The 26,418-nt window shown below is 38.1% G+C and overlaps 1 protein-coding gene across 1 annotated transcript; it reads right to left on the bottom strand.

Annotated features, from left to right (window-relative positions):
- Positions 1–660: 660 nt before the first annotated feature.
- On the bottom strand, positions 661–26,357 carry LOC129739740 (GILT-like protein 1). Its single transcript, XM_055731245.1, has 3 exons — positions 26,046–26,357; positions 1,230–1,721; positions 661–1,162 (listed from the first exon to the last, which is right to left on the bottom strand). The coding sequence occupies exons 1-3, from the start codon at positions 26,109–26,111 to the stop codon at positions 983–985; spliced, it is 738 nt and encodes a 245-aa protein (XP_055587220.1). The 5' UTR covers positions 26,112–26,357; the 3' UTR covers positions 661–982.
- Between the last annotated feature and the right edge of the window lie 61 nt (positions 26,358–26,418).

Genomic DNA, 26,418 nt, shown 5'->3' with positions numbered 1-26,418 from the left:
CCCGGATCTATGGTCGTCACTTTTGAAACCAAATGCCCGGATTTTGCCAGGTTTTTATTAAAAAAGAGCTCGGTTTGTCCGGCCCGGATACTTGCTTAATAAATTCTGGCAACTTGAGCTTTGAGTTCCAGTGCAAATTTTGGTGGTTTAAGGATTTGAAATTGTTGGTAGCAAAAATTTTTTAATTTTGTCTTGAAATTAGTATGGAAAAATAACTTTTCGGTTCAAAAATTTCTACGGCCGCGTTACTGCACTGAACTCAAAATCTTCATGCTGCATCTTATTGCTGAAGATTCAAAGAACAACTTTGCTGAAGACCGAGAACCTCTGCGTCTCTCAGATGCGTCGATAAAAAGTTATGACGATTTCAAAATTGAATAATTTAATAATGGCACCCCTCCCCTGCACTAAATGTGGGATAGCCATTATACGTTGGAAACTACCCGACATGATTTTCCATATGCAGAAGTGTTTTCGTGTCATCGATTGGTTCGATCGTTGTGAAGTTGGTATATTTTGGGCCCAAAATTGATTCTGATAAGTTACAAAACCCCTCCCACCTGGGAAAGAGGGTGTCCCATATTAAATCGGCGTACAATATTACACAAGTCGATCATTTTGCAAGGGCTAGAACATTGCAAACGACAAAATAACTGCAGATTTATCTTTACTTTTGTTTATTTCCAACATGTTGATGTACATAGAGATTTTTTATACTTACATCGAATTTTTCACTTTTTTTTAAATCTAAAACGATATCAATTTATCGGGACGGATTTTCAACAGTTACAGTTACAGTGCTCCAAGTCTTCGGATTAAAATGCACCACGCGGACGGAATGATTTTCATTCGACTTTTTTCGTCATACTTTTCGATAAAATGCGATCCTCTTAGGCTTCGCCACACAAGATGAGCTTAACAAGTGTTTAAGTAAGTAACACACAATACGAAATATGGGTATGTATGTAGGTGCTGAGACGTTCTAGAACAAACGTGTTACAATCACAGTCATCACAAGGCCGACCAATCCGATCGAGGAAACCATCGGAACTGGGGCACTTCCTGGGATGTTACGGCACTCGACTGGCGATGGGTTCAGGTTCTTGCACAGTGCAGCGCGGAAGTTCTGGATCGCCAGGTTCTGGTTATCGCTGTCGAAGGTCTAAAATAAAATAAAGAGGATTATTTGTGAGAGGGAAAATCGATAAGCTTGTTCTATTGAAACCTACCTGTTTGAAAGCAATCGTCGGAACGTTCTTGAGGCCACCCTTCAGAAGCTTTTCCGTTTCATCTCCATAGTTTCTGAGCAAGCTGCTTCCCTCGGTTGAGTTGGCGCATGTTTCGATCGTTTCGTAGTTGTGGATCTCGAAGGCATCGGCACAAGCCTTGCCAGGAAAAACGCCATCCTTGAACTGGGCCCGCTCCATCAGACAGTTCACATACTCCAGGACCAGCGCTTCCTTGGTGTTGTTCGGTTGATACGAGTTGCCCTGGATGTGGTACAGAGCACAGGCATGCACCTTATTGCCGTAGCACTCGTTCGGACCATGGTGGCAATCGAACTGCACTTCCGATCCCTGCGTCCGGTAGGTGGACTTGCCGTACGGAATGAACTTGAGGTCCAAGTTGCTGCGGAACTGCTTGGCCACCGGGTACAACTGCTCGTTGATGAACTTGGCACTGTCCGGGCAGAGCGATTCGTAGTAGATGTTTACGGGGACCTGTGGAGAACAGAAGAAGGTTTAGAATAGCTTATAGAGCGAAAACTTTAAATTGCGATGAAAGACAAAAGGTCTCGTTTACTGTAGCTCAATCCATTGGATTTGAGAATAAAACAGAAAGAAATCTGCGTTAAAAGATGATACAATATGGTGCATGGCACACAAAAATATAGGAACTTTTGAATGATTTCTACGTAGACTTGTTTCAATGGCGACAGTCAAACGTTCGCGCGTCGATTTAGCAACAAACACATTTCTCAATTTCCCAGTGTAGATCTAACCGAGCTGTTCTTTGAACGGGCTGAAATGTATAGTTTGCATTCTGCTCAAAAAATGTAAGACATTTTTAACTCAAAATCGATCATTTTTGCACTTACACTGTGTGAAACCGAATGGCCGCGGAGTAACAACGTAAATTCGTAAGAAGTGTTGAAAACGTGAGGTTAAATTGCAATTCGGCTATATTAAATTTTTAGTGGTCAATTTCCTAGTGGATTTCCAGACAGCTCGCCGAATTATCGAAATTGTGACCGAAAACATTGTTCCGAAAAATTTCCGGCAAAATAATGCTTTCTAAAAATGGCGTCTCGTACTAATTCTACACCAAAATCCTTACCTGAGAATATTTGCAATAAGCCTGAGAGCCAAGTAAAACAACATTTAAAACTGTTTGGATACCTAATAAAATGTTTCAACCCAAATTAAGAAGTGCGCTGATTGGTAACGTTGCACTGAAAAATTTCTCGCTTTTAAATTTTAATCCTTAAAAAAGTTATTTCTATCACATGTTAGTGTGGGATATGAGAAATGGAATCATGTGTCAAATGTTAGTTTAGGTCAAACAATACAACTGGCACCAGTATTTGCCAGCATTGTTGATCTGTCATGAACGTCATGAATTATATCTTTCTCGCTCCCATCCTCTCATTCCCTCCAACGGGCATGGTCACAGGCCCGGTCGGCCAGTCAGTCGGTTCGTCTGTCGTGCGCCAGAACAGTCGTGCGCTTTTACCACGCCGCGAACAACCAAAATACGGTGGATCGGACAAAAGAAATCCGGATCGTCGTGCGGGTTCTCCGATGGACTCCGGAGCGGCCCCACATTTTGGCGACCGTGACAGGACGGGACATCACAAGGTTGATTCCCCCTTTTTGTAAAAGTGAAGAGAGTAAACGTCGCCACGCCAACGAAATGTATTTTTCGAAAAATGGCGGTCGGCGAAGTGAACAAAAACAGTGCAAGTGGTGAGATTGCTTTGGCTAGGAAAAACCGGCGGATACCGGTATATAAATTACCACAGTTCGGCGGATACCGACTGTTGGTTCGTAAACCGGCGGATACCGGTATATAAATTTGAAAAATCCGGCGGATACCGGGATATAATTTTTCACAGTTCGGCGGATACCGACTGTAGGTTCGAAAACCGGCGGATACCGGTATATAAATTTGAAAAATCCGGCGGATACCGGTATACAAATTATCACAGTTCGGCGGATACCGACTGTGAGTGCGAAAACCGGCGGATACCGGTATATAAATTCGAAAATCCGGCGGATACCGGTATACAAATTTCCGTAGTTGGCGGATACCGACTATGGACTGTGAAAAAACGGCGGATACCTATAAATAAGACCCGAAAGTTTGGCGGATACCAACTTTGAAAAAAACAGGTAGATACGAGTTAATGAGGCCCAATAGTTCGGCGGATACCGACTTTGGATGAAAAAAATCGGTGGATATCGGTGAATGATTTCTGAATGTTCGGCGGATACCGGCTTTGTATTGGATACACAAAAAATTACTGATGCTTTGAAGTTTGTTGTAATTATTCGGCGGATACCGAAAAAGGATTAAAAAATCCGGTAAACCCTAAATATTGAGTTTTGATAGTTCGGTTTACTCCTACTCAGGGTTATGAAAATCATAGAAGAGTGGAAAAAAAAGGAATCAAATGACAAGTTTCATGATTTACGATCACTTAACGAAAAAATCCTAAGAAGTATAATAAAGAATAAAGAAAGATGAATCAAATGACCAGTTTCGTGATTTACGATCGTATAAAGGAAAAAACTATTTCGAATAGTTCTGAACCAATTGGAAAAGACATGTTGTCTAAGTTAGGACATAGTTGAATACATTGCTTCCCAATAATTGATTTAAAAACTCCACGTACACCGGGTAATCGGTAAGTCGGCGTAGAACAACAGATTTTGAATTCCGGCAGAAACCGGTTGAACAATGTTTTATAAATAAGCTCTGTAAGCTATATGGTGGAAACCGAAAAAAAGAAAAAAATGAAAATGAAAATTTGATAATCAATAGTTCGGTTAGTAACGAATGGATCCTGTTCTGGTCAAATAATTTGACCGCAAAATCTTCAGTTAGTTTATGGATGAACTTCGAAACTGCGATTGGATATGAAAGTTGCTGAAATCAATTCGGGAAAAAGAGATGACGATTTTAAATTGAAATGGTTGAATGTTGATGATGGAATGCTGAATGAAAACCTTTTCATCGAGTTGATTTCAACGTGATACACGTATGAATTGGAATCTTCTTATTTGCCTCGAGAACATTTGTTTGTGAAGAATAATGGAAAAAACCTTAATCATAAATATCATCATTTGTAAGAAATGGTAGATTGTGAATCTGTTGAATGCTCAAAATTTATAGAAAAATAGATGATTTCATGAAATTCCGGGTCTTTCAGACAATGAATGAAGCGCTGTAACATCAGCAGAGTATATATAAATAAAATACTAGTTTGACGTTTAATGGAGTTGAAGTCTTCAAGCTAGAATATATAATCATAAAATTGAGCATGCGGTCGTCTGATGTCTGCATTTAAAATTGCATTCACCCTGAGACTGAGTTAAATTTAGTTTGAGATAGAAACAAGACATTCAAATAAGATACTTGAGAATAATTTCCTCATATAATGTCTAAAATCTGTTATCAAAGAATGAAGTCTGAACTATGAAATTAATCTGATATGGCAGATGCTGTCGAAATCCGAAGTTTTCGCGCTGATGGCCTGCACCCTAGCCAACCAACAGTAAAGGAAAACGTCATATAAATTCAGCAAAACCTCGTCTATCGCATCCTTTTCTGGTGTACTGATTACGACACTTGAGGGATGTTTGAAAAGTCTGGTCAACATGAATGTGAATGTCGTCAGCTTTGATAATGATGAAAATTGCGGTTTGGGAGTTGAGATTTGAGGTAAAAAAAAATGATGAGACGTGTCTAAGGTAAAAACCCGAGTTGTAAACTCTAACCTTCAAAGTGAATGTGAAATAATAGTACACATCTCTTAATAAAAATAAAATAAAATAATGAAAAGAAGAGAGCTACAGGAGAGTCATTCAAAGAATTTGATTACCGATTCAAAAGGTTTAATTACTGTAATAGATGACACACAATGTAATGAAAACACACGCGAGAGCTAATCATTTTAAGATTTTCTCAAATACAGTAATATTCGTTCTAAGTCCTCGTATTTGAAGTTCTATCATCACAATGTTTGTGATAACCTAGATTTCCTGGATTTTCAAAACATTATTGTATATTGAATGCTTTTATCATAATGCAAAATAATTATTTTGTTTGTTTTTTTATGGAGAAGAGGGAAGATGTGGGATATGAGAAATGGAATCATGTGTCAAATGTTAGTTTAGGTCAAACAATACAACTGGCACCAGTATTTGCCAGCATTGTTGATCTGTCATGAACGTCATGAATTATATCTTTCTCGCTCCCATCCTCTCATTCCCTCCAACGGGCATGGTCACAGGCCCGGTCGGCCAGTCAGTCGGTTCGTCTGTCGTGCGCCAGAACAGTCGTGCGCTTTTACCACGCCGCGAACAACCAAAATACGGTGGATCGGACAAAAGAAATCCGGATCGTCGTGCGGGTTCTCCGATGGACTCCGGAGCGGCCCCACAGTTAGTACTTTTCTTTTCAGAACCGCAAGAAAAATGATTTTTGTATGGCACAGCGAACATAACTTAAAAGCGCGGCCATTTGGTCCAGACACGGTACCCCCTTTGGCCTAGAGGGCCAAATTTATTTTCAAGTTGTCCTCTTGACCCGATTGGAATTTTGCTCTCATCAGGCTATCCGCCTGAATTTCCAACTTCATCGAACTTTCCTCTCAACTGATGCTTAATGCATTAAATTGAAGCAAACTAAGATTATCTCGGATTGTACCTATAAGTTTTTAATTGTATTTTTTGTTTTTATAAATGGTCCGAATTTATTACACCTCTATAACGATTCGGGCTAATAGTTTTTTTTTAATATTTCTCACTTCCCCACACAAGTATTGTTGAAAACGCAGGTTTCAGGGGTGGAATAGAGTTAATCTTTTTTCTTTTCGTCGTAAAGCCACTTATAACATAAGCATTAGCTATTTACATTACTACACTAAAGTGATATCCTCACATATCAATGTTCTCAATTATATGTGATATTCTGAGCTAATCACTCAGAATATCTGGCATCACTGCTGTATTACCACGAACCTAACTTAAGTACTTTCGCGCTTCATCGTGTGGTGATATTTATAAACATTTATTAAACACCTGTCACCCGCGGTCATCGATGCTATTGTTTCAATTGCGAATTGACTCTAAGCAGAGGGAACCAAAACAAATGCTGGTGAAATAACGAGTGATGCGAAACGTTTTGCTGCTGGAAACTGTAAGTCTCAACACCTCCCTCAATTCGCAGATTAAGAACGCTGAACACCTTCGCATGCCTCGCATTCGGTTATGTTTTCATGGACACATCAGCTGGCTGGTCCTCAGTAGAGATATGACGCAAAGATAGCTGACCGCTTCTTATGTTGTCTCTGTTGTACGCATACTTAACATCCAAATGCCTCATCCGCTGATGGGTTCGCGCCTCTTCCAGGTAATGGATTAAAGGGATGTTGTCCGCCATGTACGTGAGAGGAATGCTAACCACACCCAATTAACCTAGGAAGTTTGTTAGCCTGATATCTTCGATCATCAGAGTCGTTGGCAAAATCTGTACCAGCAAATCCGATGAGTGGTTTCAATTTCGCGTTTCTGGGGAATACCAACGTCGTATCAGTCTTACCTCAAATATATTGCAGAATACGCTTCTGGATTTGACAGTACCTATCCACCGGGCTGGCTTGGTACTTGCTCAGTGCTCTAACCGCAGCACAGATATCTGACCTCGAAGATGTCGCCAAGTATTGTCATAGACAACCGATAAATTCTTTGAACGGCTTTTCGGTAATAACCTCACCATCGTTCAGCTTCGTCCAGCGAACATTCGTGTTAAGCGGCGTGTTTACGGGTTTACAATCGGCTATACCGGACCCGTAAGCACAAAACCTTCTCGACGTATCCTAATAGCGAAATCTCGATGACGCTATTCCGGAAGTCTCACGTGATGTTCATCCCCAAGAAAGTCTTGATTTCCAGAAGATTCTGAAATAGCATCATCTGAAATAGCATTCCAAGCTCGATCTTGATCCAGATAATCTTGGTGAGTCCTCGTTTACATGCTCGGTTAATATAACAGTCACTTTTCAACGGATAGAAACCAAGCTTTCGTTGTCGAATTGCTGGTTCCAAGCACGACGCCCTTTTTCATTAACTGAACGACATTCCATTTGCCGACGTCATCGTTTGGGAACTGCATGAAGACCTCTTCTAAATTTCCATATAGGAATGCAGTTTTGACGTCCATCTGGTGAATGACCATGTCGAATTCATTCGTCAACGCCAAAATGGAACGGACACTCTCCATATTATTATAATTATTATTCCTTTATTTCATTCTTTCAACGTAAGATTACAATCTTTTTGATTGTTACAATGTGGTAGGTTATTTTCTTGTATTTCCTTAACAACTAATAACTAATCGTTCTTAACTCGTTACGTTTTAAATGCCGTTCTACTCCACGAATTCCTCTAGCAAACATCTTTTGAACTCTGATTTGTTTTGAATTGTGCAACCGGAGCATATGTTTCCCAATAGTCCAATCCTGGTCTTTGGGAACATCCTTTCGCGACAAATCGAGCCTTGTAGCCTTGACATCGTCCTTCACGGTAAACACGCACTTTGACCTGTAACCTGGGGGTAAGCTGACCGTCTAACAAGTCTTGTTCTCCTTCAAGGTTCTCATCTTCTCGTCGATGGCGATCTTCCAGGAATCCCAGTCGTCCCGGCGCTTCAGCTCAGTGATGTTCTGAGCTTCTCCTCTTCAACAACAGCGGCGACGTTCCTCGAGTGCGCTGACTTCGCTTTAGAGCCGGTTCAGGGGTGATTGCATCTTGTTCATCATCGTCATCGTATGGGAATTCCACACTGCTCTCGTAGTCGCTCTCGCCGTGATCGTCAACCACCACAATGTGACACACAGTGTGATCGGGATCAGCAAGCTCAACGACTAGCCGCTCAGATGTGTTTTCAGTGTTGGTACTTCGGCTGACCACTCAATGACTGGCGGCTCGGATGTGGGCTGTTGTTCTGGCTCATAAACACCAACTGATTGCTCAAATGCGATGGCCTTAGGTGGGTCTTCAACGGGCTTCTCGATGCCCCTCTCTGGTACAACCTCGTCTCGCACTGGCTCCAAAACGCTGGTTTCTTCGAAAACCGCGTTGCAGTGAATCTCGATGGAACGGCTGAACCAAGGACTATAAAAATCGCTCACTCTTCGAAACGCACACGAAAATACTTCGCCGCCGGCTCGCTATTTGTTTGTGTTCAATACAATCACGAACAGCAACAAAAACGATTCTACGACGGCGGTTTCTATGCTGCTTGTATTAAAAAAACATTCATGAGCGAGTCTGAGAAACGGGATCACGAGAGACTCGAATTTGTTTCATAGAACTTTGATACCGAGCTCGCTGTCTGTTTAGAGAAGGAAGTACGCCAGTTCAGAAGAAAAAAGTAGGAAGAAAAAAACAGAAAAAGGAATTTTTCGGCTCGTCCTTCTCAGAGACAAACCGTCCGTACCGTCCGGGCACCGATCGTTTAAAGATTGGCTTGGCCTACACAAGTGCACACTGTTGCTGTTGATGTTTTTGATGTTCCTTCAAGCTCGTAGCTTCAAAAAGTGACGCACATTCTTTCGTAGGAAGCAATAATAATAGCACTAGCAACAAGGAAAACAATTCTTTTACCTGAAAAGAATAATAACATCACTAAAATGGATTGGATGTGCCGGCCGTATGCACACTGTTCTTCTAATTTTCCATTCCTTTTGGCCAACGCGTGTTTACAGCCACGGCTTGGCGTCATCTTTGTTGCTGTTAGTGTTTGTTCATTGTTCAAGCTCAAGCTTTGCAAAGGGACGAACATTTTTCATCGGGAAAGAATAATATCATTACTAACACGGCTCATGAGCGGGTTGGTAAAAAGTTTCATGAATCGGCTCGCTGCTACGCAGTCGTCGGGTTGAAGCTAGATTTTGTGTGCGGAGAAGGAAGCAAGGCAAAAATGAATCAGGAGCCTTGTTCATGTTTTCGTTTTGGTCGGGCTTGATTTGTGAGAACAGGAGATTCTTGCTCACACCTCATTCGCGTTCATGGGCATTTTTATGAGCAAAAATCGGAGCGATGCAGGCTTCGTCGCTCGTTTGAATGAGTTTTTCAATCCTTGGGCTGAACCATTCCAAAGACGGTACCCGTTATTTCCGCAACCCACGAATATCAGATGTATCGATTTTGAACCGAGCTTCTGCCGCTTTTACCTTCAGGATTTGTGCATAGGTACGTTGGACAACCGAAAATACGCAGGTTGCTCAGCTTTGGCCTCCGATTGAACCGCATTTCAAAGGCTTCTTGTTAATCGCAAGAACCCGTATTGATGACAGCTCACTGCAATGTATCATCAATGTATCCACGGTCAATGTCGCAGCTTTCTCAACTTCTGTTCGAAGTGTGCTGTTGCCATAGCCGCATACTGATAGAAGCGCTTGAACACCTCGCTTTTGTGCTTCAGGAGGTCGACCATGAAGTGTGTGAAATCGTCGATAAAGGTGACGAAATACGAAAATCCATCGAACATCTACACCTCCATACACCAACACACGTCGGAATGTACGAGCTCAAGTGGTCTACCCGACCGAGTGTCCCTGCCAGATAGCTTTCGCACATAAGCTAGTATTCCATCTTCGCTGGAATATGACTGATACCTTCAACCCTATCATCGCGGACCATCTTCTGTATCGCTCCAAAGCCAAGATGTCCGAGTAGCATATGCCACTAGACTGAGTCGATTTGGGGTCATTTTTGAATTTCACAAACCCTGGGGTTTAAAATGCTTCGTCTTGGTCCAAAACTCAGCCATGATTTTTTGCAGAATTTTCAAGTAAGGTTTACATGAGTAAATTCGAACTATAAGGTTTATATGGGAAAATTAAATATTTTGTACTGAAAAATCAACATCATTTTTGTTTCTTCCGAGCCTGCTTATGGTTTTTGTGCCAATTTATAAATTCTCTAATGGAAAATTACTAGGTGTTGAATGGGAGTATGTTTTTTGGCATAGAAAAATAATAAATGCAATTGACATCACTCCTGGGTGCCTAGCGAGGTATTGCATGACTACACTCAACCGAAAAAGGAACGTTAAATTTTCCTTGATTTTCACGTAGCCACTCGTTACGTAAATTTTTGCTTGGTTTTCGTGAAGCACTTAGGAGTTAATAAAAAATCACTTGATCCTTACGTGAAATTCATATTTTTGAATGCCGTCAAAACAAAGACAAATTCGATTTACGTGACAATCCAGTGATCCGTCAAGTACTGAAGGATTTTGTGCATTCTATGTGATGTTCACGTAAACCTGAATGCCTCATTCACGTAAAATTTGTGTGAAGGAATACCAGTTCTCAATATGGCGCAGATCCGACAGTTGGTGCATAAAGACAAAAAAAAACTGAGTGATGGAGAAGCTGATATTCATTTCGTAAGTTATAAAATTTTGTTTTGTGGATGGTAGTTATTCACATCTTTGATTTTTCCAACAGGATTTGAAATTGAGGTAGCTGAAACGGCCAAGCGACCGCTAAAGAGAAAATACAAACTCCAGTTTTCGACTAATTTTTGTTCAATGAATTGAGTGGAGTTACAAAGAGTCAGTTTAAAAGTGTTATAAATGCAAATATTAAATATGTTATTTGTCGAATAATAAAGTTTACGTTCGAAATCAACACATTTTTATTTGAAATATCCGAAAAAACCTCCCTACGTTGATATTACAATGAAATCTCCGTGAATTACACGTAGCAGAACAAATCCATACCCACATTCGATCTACGTTGAATTCACATACAACTCATATGAAAATTACGTGAATTCTGCTTGCTGCGCGAGCTCCCAGCAAACATTTAATAAGGTATATCGCAGGAACAACAAAGTTATTCAAAGTAGTAGATATACCAGATGAAAAGATTGTATTAAACCTACCAAAATAGCATATAGCTACAAAAGTGGAGGCGATATATCTACAATGACAAGATTAAATCGATTCGATATCCCCACAAAAAAGCAAAATCTACGATTCTAAGTAATTTGAATAAAATGAAAAAAAATTCCCCGACTGAGATTTGAACTTCAGTCCTCCGAGTCCGCCGTCCGATATCTTACCACGATGCCAACACATCAGTTCATATCATCCACGCTCTAGCTCTATAGGTGGGATTTGCTGTCCACGAACCGGTCAAAGGAAGAAAGGGAGAGACCGAAAAGAGTGTCAATTGAAAGACCCCCCATTTATCGTAAATCAGTTCACTCAAATCGTTTATGTCGTATCAGCATATTCTCAACTTTTTGGAGGCATATTTACGAGTTGACTCAACTGCTATTCGATTCAACTTTTTTTGGGCAAAGCTTGTCGTAAATGAATGATAGAAAATCACTCAATACCAACGTGTTTACGATCGTTATTGAAAATGTCTCAATATTCGATTTGGATCATCATTTCTATTACGATTTCATGTTTGCTGGGCTCTGTTTGCTACCTGAAATTCACGTAGGTTTCACGTGATTTTCATGGTGGCAAAAATCTATGAACTTTTTCACGTAGCGTTCATGTGAAGAATTTTTTCGGTGTACTTTTCTTGCTTGCTACTTCGTGAGGCTCCAGCAGTGATGTCAATTCATTTTATTGTTTATCAATGCGAAAAGACATACCCCTGGTAAACAGCTAATAACTTTTTTGCATGATTAGATACGAAGTTACGGTCTTCAACAAAGTTGTTCAAGGGAAGATTTGCGTACCTGAAAATTCTGCAAAAAATCATAGATGAATTTTAGATCAAGACGATGCTTTTAAGAACACAACGTTTGAGAAATTCAAAAATGACCCCAAATCGACTGACTGATTGACTTTCAAGTAAGGCTTCCCGACAGACTTTAGGGCTCCACAACAAATCCACGCAGAACAAGCTGTTCAGGAGTTTTCCTTGGGCGAAAACCTCCCCTGAAAACTCAAATGGCACTTGCTTCCCGAGAAAAGTAACCCTTTTTCCCGTTCTCGCTGCACTTGCTGACCGCAAGTTGATTTTCGTCTAGCTATGGTATCAAAAATAAATTTAACATGATTGGAACAATAGACTTCCTAAACTACACTGCTCTGATGCATTATTCCAGTTCCCTTGGTTTTAAAACATTCGCCAGTCTTTGCTGTGGTGATGATATACGGCTATGCCAGAGTTCTTTCATCAACCAACAGGCTCTGATCTCGAACCATGTGTTGCGGGGCACGAGAATCTAAATACTAAATCTAGATACTAAATCGAACCTTGCGTTGCTTCTGTCGGCTGATATCCTCAGATTGTAAGTGTACCCCAGAAATACAACCTAAAAAATAGATACTTTTCAAGCTTTTGAATAACAGAAAATATTAAAAGAAAAGGAAATAATGAGTTAAATAAGAGCAAACTTTTGTTTTTTTATACCAGAAATTAATAATTTTAAATGTTATTTTGATGAAATGTGAAGCAAACATCTAGAAATTATCCTGGTAACAAAAATTTCTTGTTGTCAAATATTCACATGATAATTGGTGTACCATCCTGCTACATTGTTAAAAAATGTGCTTTTTCCTATATGAACATTTGATTCATTCCTGAAATTCCAAATAACAGCGATGGATTCAGGAAATAATTTTAACGCTTTTTAAGCTAGGCAATCTTTTATACGGTTGATAGATATCAATCATCACGAAATAGGCATCAAATTCAAACTTCAGATGCCGTGCATTCCTAGCCCTCAGAGTGACCCTGACGATCAACCGGTGGGATTTCAATCGATTGTGCAACCGAGGGGTTCCGTTCACGTGATGTCGTTTAACGGTATGGGGGGATGAATAAAGTTATTACAACAGTCAGAATGATGTACCCCTAGCTGATGAGCACCTGTGCGCAGTCCTACAACAAAGGCGGTTGTCTTTCATTTGACGCCCACCCATCATCGGTTCGGCAGCGGTCATTACTCACTCATTACAATAAGTTTACATTATTGAGATGCAATAGCTAAACAACATCGGTGCTGTTAAAATATTCCGTAAAGCACCCCCTTCACAGAGCGCTAAAAATTCATTTCCCTGAACAACCGATTGCAATTGTGTGGTTTCGGAGACTTTCAAGTACACAAAAATCCCGCTGACCTGCCATTAAAGGTTTTTTTTTCTGTCGACGATCTGTCGTCTTGAGACATTGTGGTTTAGTCAATCATTCGAAACTTCGATTGAGTCTTTTGTCAATAAAACTGACTTAAACAATTTCTAAGCAGGTATCACCGAGTACTATTCATCAAAATACAAAGGGAACAGTTCTTCAAACTGTGATAAATTCAATGAGTTGCAAAATTGAATTGGCTGCCTTACGAATGTTAACCAGACAGCCTACATCCGCCCACAAAAACATTCCATTTCTCTCATTTCACACCAGTACCTAACGATGATTAGCGTAAAAAGTGAGACGACGAATAGGGCGGTGAGATAACTTTCAAATATCGGATTGCACATTTTTAAGCTGCCACCAGAAATGTTCCGAGTTTCCGGATGCTGCAACTTCCCATGATTAGCAGCCGAGGTGAGACGAGAAAAAATAATGTTGACTTTTCCCAAGCTTCTTTGCGCGCCGACGACACCCGTAACTAGTTAGCACATAAAGGGTTTAAACTTTTGACGAGGTACCACGTGGTCGATGTCAACACTTGCAGCATCGACCGGTTACATGAAACACAAATCGTCATTACCTAACGAGGGAGGCTCAACGAAAGGGAAATTTGATACCAATATTCGAAAAAATTTCCATTGAAATGAATACCTGATCCAGAGCTGAGCGCAAAAAAGGGATACCATAAGAATACCAGATTTATTTTAAAAATCAGATTATTGAATGAAAATTGTTAAAAAAAAAAGCAGAAGCTATTTGAAAACCTCACGTAGGGCTCCGGTTAATATATAGATATGTATCTTTAAACTGGAGCAAAACAAAGAATGAGCACATATTTTTTCGAAACGTTTCCACTTGAACAATTTAAATTTCTCCGGCAGCGAAACGTGCAGTAATGTCAATGTTTAACTTTATGAGTCTAGCTTCCAGAACTTACTTGAACAATACCTAGAACAATTTTCCATAAATGTCTCATTCCAGGCGACGACATTTGAGCAAATACCACTAAGCTAACGATTGCAGTTGATGATGAATCAGTCACGTTTTAAAACAATTGTTGCGAGAGTGCAGGAACAGTCATTGGTAGGTTCTAAAATTAGGGCTTTTAAATGGCATTTAAGACTTATCAGTGTTTAAGATTCGATTCTCAACCAGTACTAAGAGTCAATTATTCGACTACATTGTCATTTCCTAGTTTCTTAAAAATGAATTTATAATAAATCATTCATAAAAAAAACACTTCCTGGATATTTCGGTGCTAAAAGATGAGAACATCACATCACACATAAGTATAAATAAGTCGAAACAGATAATAGCTTACTGAAAATGTATACTAGAGGTCGAATTTCAGAATCCGACCATAAAAAATTTGTATATTAGCCCAAAAACTGACGGGAGAAAAATTTCAGCTCAATCGGACTTGATTTAGGGGTGCCTCAAGTTTTTTGAGGGGAAATCGGGAAAATCGATATTTCAATTTTGATACCAAATGACTTGAAAATGCATGAAACGTCGAGATTTTGTCTTATCTCGAAATAAAAATTTTTGGCCCAAAATCGACTTAATGAAAAATAGCTGTTTTTTTCTGAAAATTAGCCGTTATTCGGAAAACCACGTCCCAGAAAATCGATTTTTGGCTATTTTTTTCAAGGCATTTGGCATAAGAATTCAAATTTCAATTTTCCCGATTTCTTTTGGTCCCATCTTACGTGATTTTTAAAATGGTGAATTTTTCTTGAGTAAACAGCAGATTCCGATGATTAATGCATTTTCAAATCAGTTGGTATCCAAATTATAATTTTGATTATTCCGATTTCCGTTGGTCCCCCATTGGGAGATTCTTGAGGGTAAAAAAACTGAAACTTTTTCGGTTTTTAAAATTCGACCATTTTCCCATAGATCCATTGCCACCCTAATGTACACAGTTCTGTACTTTGGAAATATTGGGTTATCAATTAATCTGACGTCTCTTTTTCACAGAACTTTGTTACTCACTTCTTGAATTACCGAAATTCGCTATTTTCTATGTAAACGAATCTTTTTTCGGTAAAAAAAAAACACCGAGCATATGGTAACATAATCCGTCAATCAGTGTAGCTGTCAGAGCAACCGTCATGTTCGACTGTCATTTTATTTAGCAGTTTTGTGATTCATTGTTGGCATCTCGCTTGCACTGAAGAAAGTTCTACATAACAAAAGGGTTATTTAAGGTAACATTTCGGCGCGGAAATCGCCATTTTTAGAAAACTTCTCATAAGCCGATTAGCGTATTTTGTTCGGTAAATGTTGAATCACTTATATTTTCACTCACTGATATCAAAGCAGCAATTACATAGTTAAATCACGCAGAAAAAAAGATAGGGATTCGGTTCAACAAAACGTTTTGTTATTTTATTTTGTTCTTTCAATGCATATTTTTCAGCTATTTCAATAAAAAAAATGTATTGAAAATAATGACATAATTTTATTGTTTATACACACTCATCATTTATTACTTGAAAAAAAATTGGTTGATAAATTAGTTCGTTTTTAATCGAAAACCTGGTTATTTTCGATAAGTGTGTAATTGCAAAACAATAGGTTGAAATATGGGAAAAAAGAAAAAAAAAACACCGGCTGGTATAATTTGGGAGGTAAGTTATTTCTACCTTTGGAAATTTCTATTCTGCACTAATCAGCGTTTATTTTATTTCATTTCAGAACATGGGAGAACTTGAGGCCTTTCATTGGATCAGGAAACCATCCACTGCTGCTGACTTCCGTTAATAAACCCAGTGCCATCCTTGGAAGCCGATGGAGATTATCCGGGTTCGGTAATCATGCCATTATCAACAGCAACACCGGTTGGGCTGTTGGCCGGGGGATTTGGAAGAGGTACAGCTGCTGCGGTTGTCTGAGGATGACTCGATTCTGCAGATCGAGGAAGCAGAATTCCAGGTAAATGGTTTGTAGTTTTGGTAGTTCGTGTTCTTATTTCAAAAACGATTTTATTCGCCCCTAGGTTTGTCATTGCCGCCAAACCTCATCGGCAGAAAAAAAAAAGGGCGGAATTTTTTTATTTTATTTATTTATTTATTTTTTTTTTGAGCGAAATTATACTTTCACGTAGCCTGATTTAGCTTGATTTTTATTTCACCAGTTTCCTGATTTTTCAAAAAAAAAAAGTGCCAAACCCTGCTAGCAGGAATAAAATTACAACAACGAAACAACAGAACGAAGCTTAGGCGTACACGAATGCACACGAGCATTCGTTGCCCGACGGATCGAGTAAACATTGCCTCGCACCAGAGATGCTAATGTGCCTGATTTTTCAGGATTTGCCTGATTTTTCGAGGCTGAGCTGACAAGCCATTGAATTTTCCTGATTTTTGGAAATATGCCTGATTTTTGCGAATTTGATGAAAAATGGGTTGTATGGAACTGGATTAGGTACCATTGCTGAAGTGAAAAAGTGGAAATGTGGCTGAATCAAACCAATCGAAAGATTACCTTTAATTTTCATTTAAAAAAGAGAATTAATAGGGAATCTTTCGATTTATCTGATTCAGTAGAATTATTCAACCAAGTAGGCTCACACATAACACATATTAGAGCGAAAATTCACCAGCGATATCGAAGAAAATAACAAAATACCTTTTCTCGATATGACCCTAACAAGAGTAAATGATCTAACGATCACAACAAGTTGGTATCAAAAACTTATTGCCAGTGGAAAATTTTTGGATTTCCTATGAGTCCACGCGCTGCATCAAAAAAACAATGTGGCCAAAAATTTCATCAGTCGAGTGGAACGACTTTCCCCGAAACTAGATGATAAATAAAAAAATTGCCATCATGGATTCTCATTTAAAAATGAATAACTACCCGCCAACACTACGACATAGGTTAATCAGCAGCACAAAATGTTCATTCAAATCTATAACAACCGTTAAAGAACAATGGAAATATAAATCTATCGCATATGTTCCGGGATTAACGGAAAAAATTGGAAAAGTTTTTAAAACGGATTACGCAGATGAACTAGCAACGAAATCAATCGCAAAAATCAAACAAATATTCACCAAAGTGAAAGACCCGGTACCAAAAGACGATTTCTCAAACATCGTTTACATTATTCCCTGCAAAGATTGTGATTCACAACACATCGGAATGACAAACACGCCATAAAACAAACAAAAAAAGCATTGGAAAAGATACGGAATGAAGGATCAGACAAAAACGACACAAGGATGACACAACTGCAAGGACAAACTGCATTTCTTCATCACAGTATTAAAAAGGATCACACTATCAACTTAGAACGGATAAAAATAATAGATTGCCACAGGTACGCCTCTGGTCTTCAAACTCTCGAAATGTGTCACATCGCGAGAAATGGCAACACGGTCAATAAGAAGACTGATACTGAAGGGCTCATCTACGCTGGCATCTTCAACTCCATGAAAAATATACAGCAACGCACCAATACACAGATAGACAATCAAAGCACACAATATTCAACAGTCAGTGATAGTGGCTAACCAAAAAAACAACAAGAAACACCACAAAAATTTTTTTTTTGTTTTTCATCAAATTAAATTTCATTGCACATATAATATTGCATACAAGTTTGAATGCTAAAATTTACAAACATCCACAGACAACCGGACGAGAACATTTTTTTAATATCGGACAGTTTAGTAGATTAGAGAAACATACTGGACAGTTAAAACGACAAATTACTGTAAGTACACCCAATCATAATATTATCCACACATTTACTTTAGCATCCCGACCCAAGTTTATTACATTATACTTGAATTTTTCAATGTTAAACAACAAACAACAAAAAAATGTAATGTCGTTATTGTATACTTTGGTTCCTAGGTTCCTTGAAAAAGGCTAAATAAATTATGCCGAAACGTCGGATATAGTACAAAACCTCGTTTTGACATCTTATGAAGACTGAAAACGCCGAAACAAAAATTTACATCACGATTTTCTTAAGTGTTGGAAAAAGGAAGCAAAACAGTATTTGCGAAATATGCTAATCACCCCTCCGCCCTTCCGTAGCTTGAAATTTGCAAGCCGGCAAAGTTGATTCCGGCACGTTTGGTGACCGGTGCTAGCTAATTCCAAATACAAAAGATGCATGATCCGTGCAGGAAACTGAGCATAAGTAGTCTCATCTGCGCTCTAGAGTTCATGCAAATGCCCTTCATCCCGCAGCGGCATCTTGAATGGATCAACAATGCCCGCTAAAAGCAGGAAAAACGAGTGCAGTTGTTTTTTAAATAATAGTGTTATGTGTCAAAGTTTAATACATGTACCCAAAAATTTAAATTAATTAGATAATGTTTGAAGAAAATGTAAACGTTTTCATTCAAAAAGACAGTCTTGAGAATTGATTTGTAACCAGAAAAAAAAAGAAACCACTTCGGATCTCCAGCAAATCTCGAAAGAAGCCTGTCACGAGCTCACATGAGAATTATAATACTCCCTGCAATTCACAGGAGAAAATCGTTTCGAAGCTTCAGGTTAATTTGACAGATGTTTTCCTGTGCTGTTTTCCTGTCCTGAGATTGTCCTGTTATTTCAGCTGTTGAAAATACAGGGCGAAATAGTCCCGACCACAGGAGAAAAGATTAAGTGTGTAGGTTTACAGTTGAACATTACCAGCTTTTTGGTGAAAAATACAGGCATATAGGTAAACACTGCCGGATTGTTCTGTAATACGACGAGTTGTCACGTTGACAACTTTCAACATTTTGACAGATGTTCTTCAATTTTAAAAACCAAGTTCCGGTATTTTTACCGAAAAGGATCTGTAATATTTGACAGCTGTCAGTTCATTGTCATGAAAAAATTACCGAACGGATAACCGAGTTCCAAATGTTAGGATTTCGGTTCAAAAAATTACCGAGTTCGGTAATGTTCGTTTACTGTGTAGGTATAAAGAACTTTTCAACAAATAATTCTAAATGAAATGTTGTTTGTTTTGTACATAGTTTGTATTGTATAATACTTCACAAAGATTTGAAAGTGAACCTTTGACAATTATTGTTGTAACATTCCAGCCTTATAGGCATACATGTATTAGAAGAGCGTATTAGAAAGATTTCTACGGTATCTTAAAAAGCAATAAAACTTGTAAATAGCTTCTGGAACCGCTTTTAAGCATATTAAACACCCACCTGGTACTCCTCACCAGTTTCAATTCGCATAGCCCTGCATGATGGCTTCAGAACATTTCCGTGTTACATTCACTCAGAATAGCAACGGCCTCAAATTTGAGAGTTTGCTACATAGTTACAGCAATCATTCGGACACCGCCATCAAGGTGAAATTTTTGCGCGCCGACTAAAGGGTACAGAGTTCGGTCATCAAAAGCAAGAAGAATCCAAACCCGAAAGAAAATAGTTTCCTATACCCATAGTAGGTAGCAATTTTGCAAACACGCGAGCTTTCCGGCCAGGTTGATTTATGTAGGACGGTGGCTGTTAGCCATATTTAAGGCATAAATAGTTCAAGGTTGGACGTCGCTATCAATCCTTATGTCAGAGAAAATGGGATAGAGTCAGCTAGGCGGGAAGAGTGTTGACAATGACAACAAGTGATCAGCAATATTATCGATAAAAAATGTCATTCTGGTGATACAAAAATATACGGCTGTTATCAATCATTTAGCGGATAATGTTCAACAATCTGTTTAGCAATTTCAAAATTACAATGAAAACATACAAGAATTCCACACATTTCATCAGAAGGAATTTTCCTTTTATAACCATTTTTTAAAAATAAACTTCGTTGTTCAACGATCATTATTGAAAGCTACTATCAAGTTTACCAAAAACCTCATAACCTTTTTGACGCTCCAGAATTTGTCTTCTGGATCCCACCGAATTCAATCGAGAGAAATTACGCCAAAAATAAACCATCCCGTCGTCTTCCAGATTCTTCAAGTCATAAACCTGAATCGTAAGCGCTTAACCGGTTCTATAAACAGAACACACAAAAAAAAAACGCACAAGTTCCAGCGTACCTTCAACAACGAAAACGATAAAACCAAACGATGCCCAAAAATCTGGACATGGCTCCCGCCAGTTATTCGGTTGAACTTTCGCGTGTAAGTGCATCGCATAGTGGACCGGTTCAGAATATTAATTTTGGTTTTAATTTAACAATCATAGAATTTTTTTCATGAGATTTGTGGATTATTTTTTTATTTTATCTTGAAAACGGACCTGCAAGACATGGCATGCTTAATGAACGCATTTAACCCTCTAGAACATTTTTTTTTAATTCGCTGAATAATTCAAAGAGGCTTACTTTCATGATTACAAACAACTTTTGTTCTAGGAAAAAAATTTCAGATGAGGAAAATTGTTTGACAATTTATTCAAAAATCGCATAAACACAGGAGCTAGGAACTTGATTTTCATTACTTTTTCAGTTGTTGTTTTCCCTGACTTCAACCCTAATTTCATGGCTAGCTCATAGCTATATTTTTATACAATGTTAAAATTGTTCCACGAATATGTGAGGTACTTCAACAAAGTGAATATTGTACAAACTTTAACAACCCCGTCTTTAGACGGAGTTTATGTTTCATCTTTCCTACCTAACTTAACTTAATTTTAATGAATAAAACCACTCGAGGTCTGAACAGAAATTGCTCTACTATTCATTAGTAACATTCACATATCGTCACTCGAGAATTTTGCATCATTGTAGAGCAGATATGTTTGGTTCATTATTTTAGTTTATTGTTTTTTTTACTTATTCTCCTAGCCATTCGAGGCTTGTTTATCAACTTATTTTTATCTTTTCGTTAAACAGTGCCACTCGAGACAATATACACTTGTTTCAAAAAATGTATCCTTTTTTGAGTTTTAATGATTCGAGGATTCAGAGAAATTACTCTTTGCAGCAAATTGCTTTCCTTAAAATTTCTTGTTTTATTTTTTGATAATGTCTCTCGAGGCATTACACCGAAATCAAAACGCTCTTATACTGATTTTACTATTTCTTGCCTTTCCATGATGGGATCATGAATATTCGTGTTGATAGGAAACAAATTTTTGTCCTTTTGTTTATTAATTTTTTTTGAAGTAAGTATTCAAATAATTTGACTTAACTTTATATGATCATCGCTATTCTTAACGCTTTAACAATTAAATAAATTCAAATTATTATTCCTTAAACATTGTCTAGCTTTCTTTTAATTTTATTTTTCTTTCATGTATACATTCAAGGTCATTCACAATTCAATTCCTTTTTTTCCAATGAATGTTCACTATGACACCGATTTATTAAGCTTCAACACTCTATGCCTTTTGCTGGGAAAATCTAAATCCTGTTTTCAAATAAAACTTACGACATAATGGTTTAAGTTTCACTTAGTTCACAATTTAAATTCAAATCACGCACCTGTTTCAAACAACAATTAATTGATTTCCTATTAACTTAATCAATCACTATTTTTCTAATCAACAATAAATATTCTCTGTAGTAGAACTTTATTGCCGGAAAAACGTCTAGAAGGGGAGATAATAAAAAAAATCCAAATTTTCAATAAATTGAAACAAATTGGACGGAAGCTTGCAAGCAAGAAACTTGCATAATTTTGGGGAAATTCGAAGGAGGTGGGGGGCAAGAAATATTGAAATAAGCCATATTGATTTTTGTTTTGACGTCACAAAAACAATCGTATCGTTGTATCGAATTTTTTTACGAGAATGGACGAAATATTAAAGAAAAACATGTTTTAGAACGCAAATGACTTCCGATGTCATTTTGATTATGTTTTTACGGCCTCTTATTGATTATGTTATGAAATTTGTTTGTCTTTTGAAGATTGCATTGTGTATTTTTTCTTATTATTTTATTTGATGCAGTGTCATCTTCAAATTAAAACAACCAAACTGAAAAAACAGGATTTCAAAAAGATCTTGCAGGTAATTTTTGAGTGCTCGACTGATTGGCATGATGTTTAAATCGGTCTATCATATACAATTCTCATGTAGAACATCCATAACATCAATAAATGAATGTTAACTCAGTTTACAAAAATACCATTAGAAGATTTTGGTTTCGTTACTATCAGTCGTTTTTCGATTACTTTTTGTATTAAGGCACTAAAACTGAACTGACTCGAACATTTTCATATATTCATATTTTGCACTAATTCTAAAGTTTGTAAATTTGAGTTGGGAAAATCCAGCATTTTCTCGAACTTTAAGTCCTTTTTATAGAAAAATTAATCGAAAATTCAACTTTTTTGTACCAATCTTTAAGAACAAGAATCATTCTAGAATAACATGCTTACAAAGTGGAAAATTTCCAGCAGATTCTTCGAGTTATCTACAAAAAATGTAAGTTTCCTTGGAAATCAAAAGATTTTTCGTGATTGTGACGTTGCAGTATGTATCAATACTAGAGCAGGGCTTCCTTGGCCCTACCTTCTTTCAATATTCCTTGGGCGGGCGGTTGACAAAAGAAGAATTTGATATTTGTTCCGGCCTAATTACATAAGTTATTATATAAAATGATAACTTTGACACTGAATTTTGACGGCTAAAAACTTAACTAAAATGTTCTGGGGTATCGAGAAGAAAAAAGAAATTAAACCAACATGGAATAAGAAAAATCAAAGCAGTCGTGAAACCACCGCTACTCGTCACTTCCCATCCCCAATTCGCCGCAATTGATCTTGTTAAAATGAGTGATAGTTTTGTGCTATCATGATAACTATCTATTTGGAAAGCTACCAGAGCAAGGCTTGCATTTGAAATTCATTATTTCATTACTTGTTTGTTTTCCAATACTCCTACGAAAACTAACGATTTTTTTTACTGGTTTGCAATTAAAACTAGTGATCTAAAAGAATACTTTCCTCCTTAAATTGACTTTTTCTACAATAAGATCATCAGTCGTCCAATTACTTCGTCGATTCTCTGCTACCTATTACGCCAATTTAGTGATTTTCGTCCAAAATTCGTTTTTTACTATCACTCTCTATGGTTCTAAATATTAAGTTCCTCCCGTTGAATGAAACACTTGTGTTATCGCTGACAAAGTCCCAAATCTGATTTTTATTCTCCAAGCATGATATGACTTGGCAATTTAATTTTCTATCGCAAATTTATTACTATATGTTTTCCTCTTCAGCTTTACTCATTCCCAAGAGCCAGTTTACTGGTGTTGGGAAGTAGTGGAAGAAATGTTGACACTTGTAGCACATTTTGAAAATTTTACCATGTAAAAATGTTTTCAAGATTGTAACCGGTTGGTTACAAATCGTTTGATTTTTGTTTTCATGATCCTTGTCCAGTCTCACAACAAGATAGCACCACAGTAGGCTACATTTTACTGCTGGCTGCTGTCAATTAACAGAGGAGGAAAAGGAGGAAAGAAAAAGAGAAAAATGGAAGGCGGAAAGGAAGCTTGCTTCCGTAAAAATCGCTCTCTTCTGTACCAGGCGTCCGTGAGTGTAGTCAAGTTTCTGTATAGTGTTTGTGAACGTCCACGAAATACACCCAAATACCGGTTTGACCTCTTCACGGTTCGGCCCGCAGATCCCTTGTGGTCTCGCGCCTCACCGTAAAGGACCAGCAACAACGTTCTCGGGGTCTGAGGACCCCTAAATACCAAGGAGAACTTCCCTTCTCGGTCTGTCCGGATACGAGGCACTCTCGTGGGCAGACCGATTAAAAGCCTATGAAGGAAGACGCCTGCAACGACCGAGTCCAGCAACGCCCGCTGGCGCCGACGGTTTCGGCACCCGTCGATACGCCATTACATCGACGGCCCTCCTGATTCCAAAGTCGCGACGCAACAGCAACAGCAGCAGCAAACTCACGGTTAGTGAGAGTTTACACGCCACACAAGACACAGAACATTGTTTACACACACAGACAACACGCCACATAAAAGCAGCAATAAAAATCACAATTGACATGAAATTTCCGGTTTGTTGTATTTTATCCGTAAAGTCCTTGGTTACCCAGTAGCCAGTCGGCCCTGAGGTTCCGTACTCTTAGAGTACCTTGCCTTGGCTGGTCTAGCAGCTGCTTAATTTATCCGTAACAAGATCTTTGGGCGTTGAATTTTTCTACAACACTTTTTCTATTTAAGCCGAATGTGATAGAAACTGAGCTATTTTTGCATCACAACACATGTTGTAAAAAAAAACTTTAAGGCCGCAGATCTTGAAAATGTTTTTGAATGGTAGTGTCAAAGTGTCAAAATATAAGAATTCAATTCAATTCAAGAAAGAAAAAAAAAGGTGGAGTAGGCGTGTGCCGTGAAAGACGTCTGCCAAAATCAAGCTAGCGCTAAGTTTAAACTTAATTGTATTGAACTTGGAGCGAAGGTTGTTTTCCAAAAATTGGTTCTGCGAAGCATGATTTGGACTCCCACGATATGCAGTTTTAAGGCTAGGATTCTGGGCTCAAACAGATTTATGAGGATTTCTGCAATGCAGTTGCTCAGTTCAAGGATAAGTACTCAATCAGTTTTTAGTTTAATACTACGAGGTACATTTGTTTTTTTAACTTATTGTTTCGAAAAGAATTTTGTTCTTCGTTTCTCTGTATAAGAACTTTTTTTTTAAATGCTCAATTCCGTTTTTTGTTTTCAGAAACGCGCTATAGCAATGATTCAACCATCAGTTAGATAAGCAAAAGGAAAACTTAATCCATTAGAATTATTTTAAAACTATTTAAAAAAAAAATTATTCAAGAATTAAATTGATAAACATTGGAAGACAAACTTACGCTGTGTTAAATTCTTTTACTTTGTACATTAAAAATGTTGTTTAGTTTAATAAACCAATGTAAATCAAAGCATCATGTAAATTATTGACACTTAAAATACTGGCCAATCAATATTATTTGAAATTTGTAACTAAAAAAATTCCAAAAAAAACTTTATAATTTTACTTTAATAAAAAAAAATGTGAACCATTCTAATCGAAACGAAACACAGCAAGATTTTGACGATGATAATGCGAATAAATTGAGCAAACAACCACATGAATTCGTCTGTTGGCTTTCAAGATGAAGTTGTCCAACGGCCTTTTAAATTTGAATTTTGTGAGATCGACTTGATCATCATTGCTTTAAGTAACACCAACTTCAAAAGAACTGAGATTTTATTTTTTTTTTAAACTCAATATTAGTTCCACTGTGTAAATTAGTTGTTGGAAATATGTTTTTGTACTTCATAGGTTAAAACTTCCATGAATGACGCTTCTACGCGCAGGTATGCAAATTGTGTCTCCGATTGACTATTGTTCTCGTTGATAAGTATTTGGAACGAACGAAACTGATATCCATAAACAGGTAGGTACTGAGTTGACAATTCCATTAACTGCTGCTGTTCTTACTGCAGCACTTCGTTTGGATTTTGAATCATTTATACATATTTGAATCAATAAAGAAAAAAAGTAACAAACGAAGCGTGACGACCAGAATCAAAAAGTTTTACGACCAGCACGACATTCTTTTGGCCAGCAGATTCAGCCGAAACGGGAAAAGATAAATAAACAGAAGCAGCCCGTAAGAAGAAATTACCGGCCAGCGAGAGGGCCACACCTTAAAAAGCATGATTCTTCAGGTAAGCGCTTTGCACATTTGCCCTAACATATCCACATTAGTATACGACTTACCTTCGACTGTCCATAGCTAGAAGACACAAATAGGCAAGCCACCAGCAGCAAATTCTTGGTCCACATCTCGGAAAGGTTCAACCGGCCAAAAATATCAAGCTCTTTAGGTTACGAAATTGCAATTACACTTAAGGGGACACCCTACCGAGGACCGATCTGTCTGGCAAGAAGCTTATAACTAATTTCAACTTCACTTAAACTTGGGTCACCGAAAAAAAAAAACTTAACACTCGCGTTGAACTGCTGTTGTTGTTGAGCTGAATGCGTGTCAACGGTCGGAGAAGTCGCGTTAGACTGAACCCCACTTGTCATCGGCGAGTGCATTCGAGGGGAGCCAGTCAGCTTGGCCAGCTTGAATCAGACGGAGCAGAGC

This window comes from Uranotaenia lowii, chromosome 1, assembly GCF_029784155.1.
Source record: "Uranotaenia lowii strain MFRU-FL chromosome 1, ASM2978415v1, whole genome shotgun sequence".
NCBI lineage: Eukaryota > Metazoa > Arthropoda > Insecta > Diptera > Culicidae > Uranotaenia > Uranotaenia lowii.
This window is presented reverse-complemented; position numbering and strand designations above follow the sequence as displayed.

Bases quoted from the DNA above. Each gene is read 5' to 3' on its own strand.
- LOC129739740 (XM_055731245.1), bottom strand. From the start codon at position 26,111: ATGTGGACCAAGAATTTGCTGCTGGTGGCTTGCCTATTTGTGTCTTCT. The intron at 1,722-26,045 runs GTAAGTCGTATA...TGTTCTCCACAG, and splicing joins CTAGCTATGGACAGTCGAAG to GTCCCCGTAAACATCTACTA. The intron at 1,163-1,229 runs GTAGGTTTCAAT...ATTTTATTTTAG, and splicing joins CGACGATTGCTTTCAAACAG to ACCTTCGACAGCGATAACCA.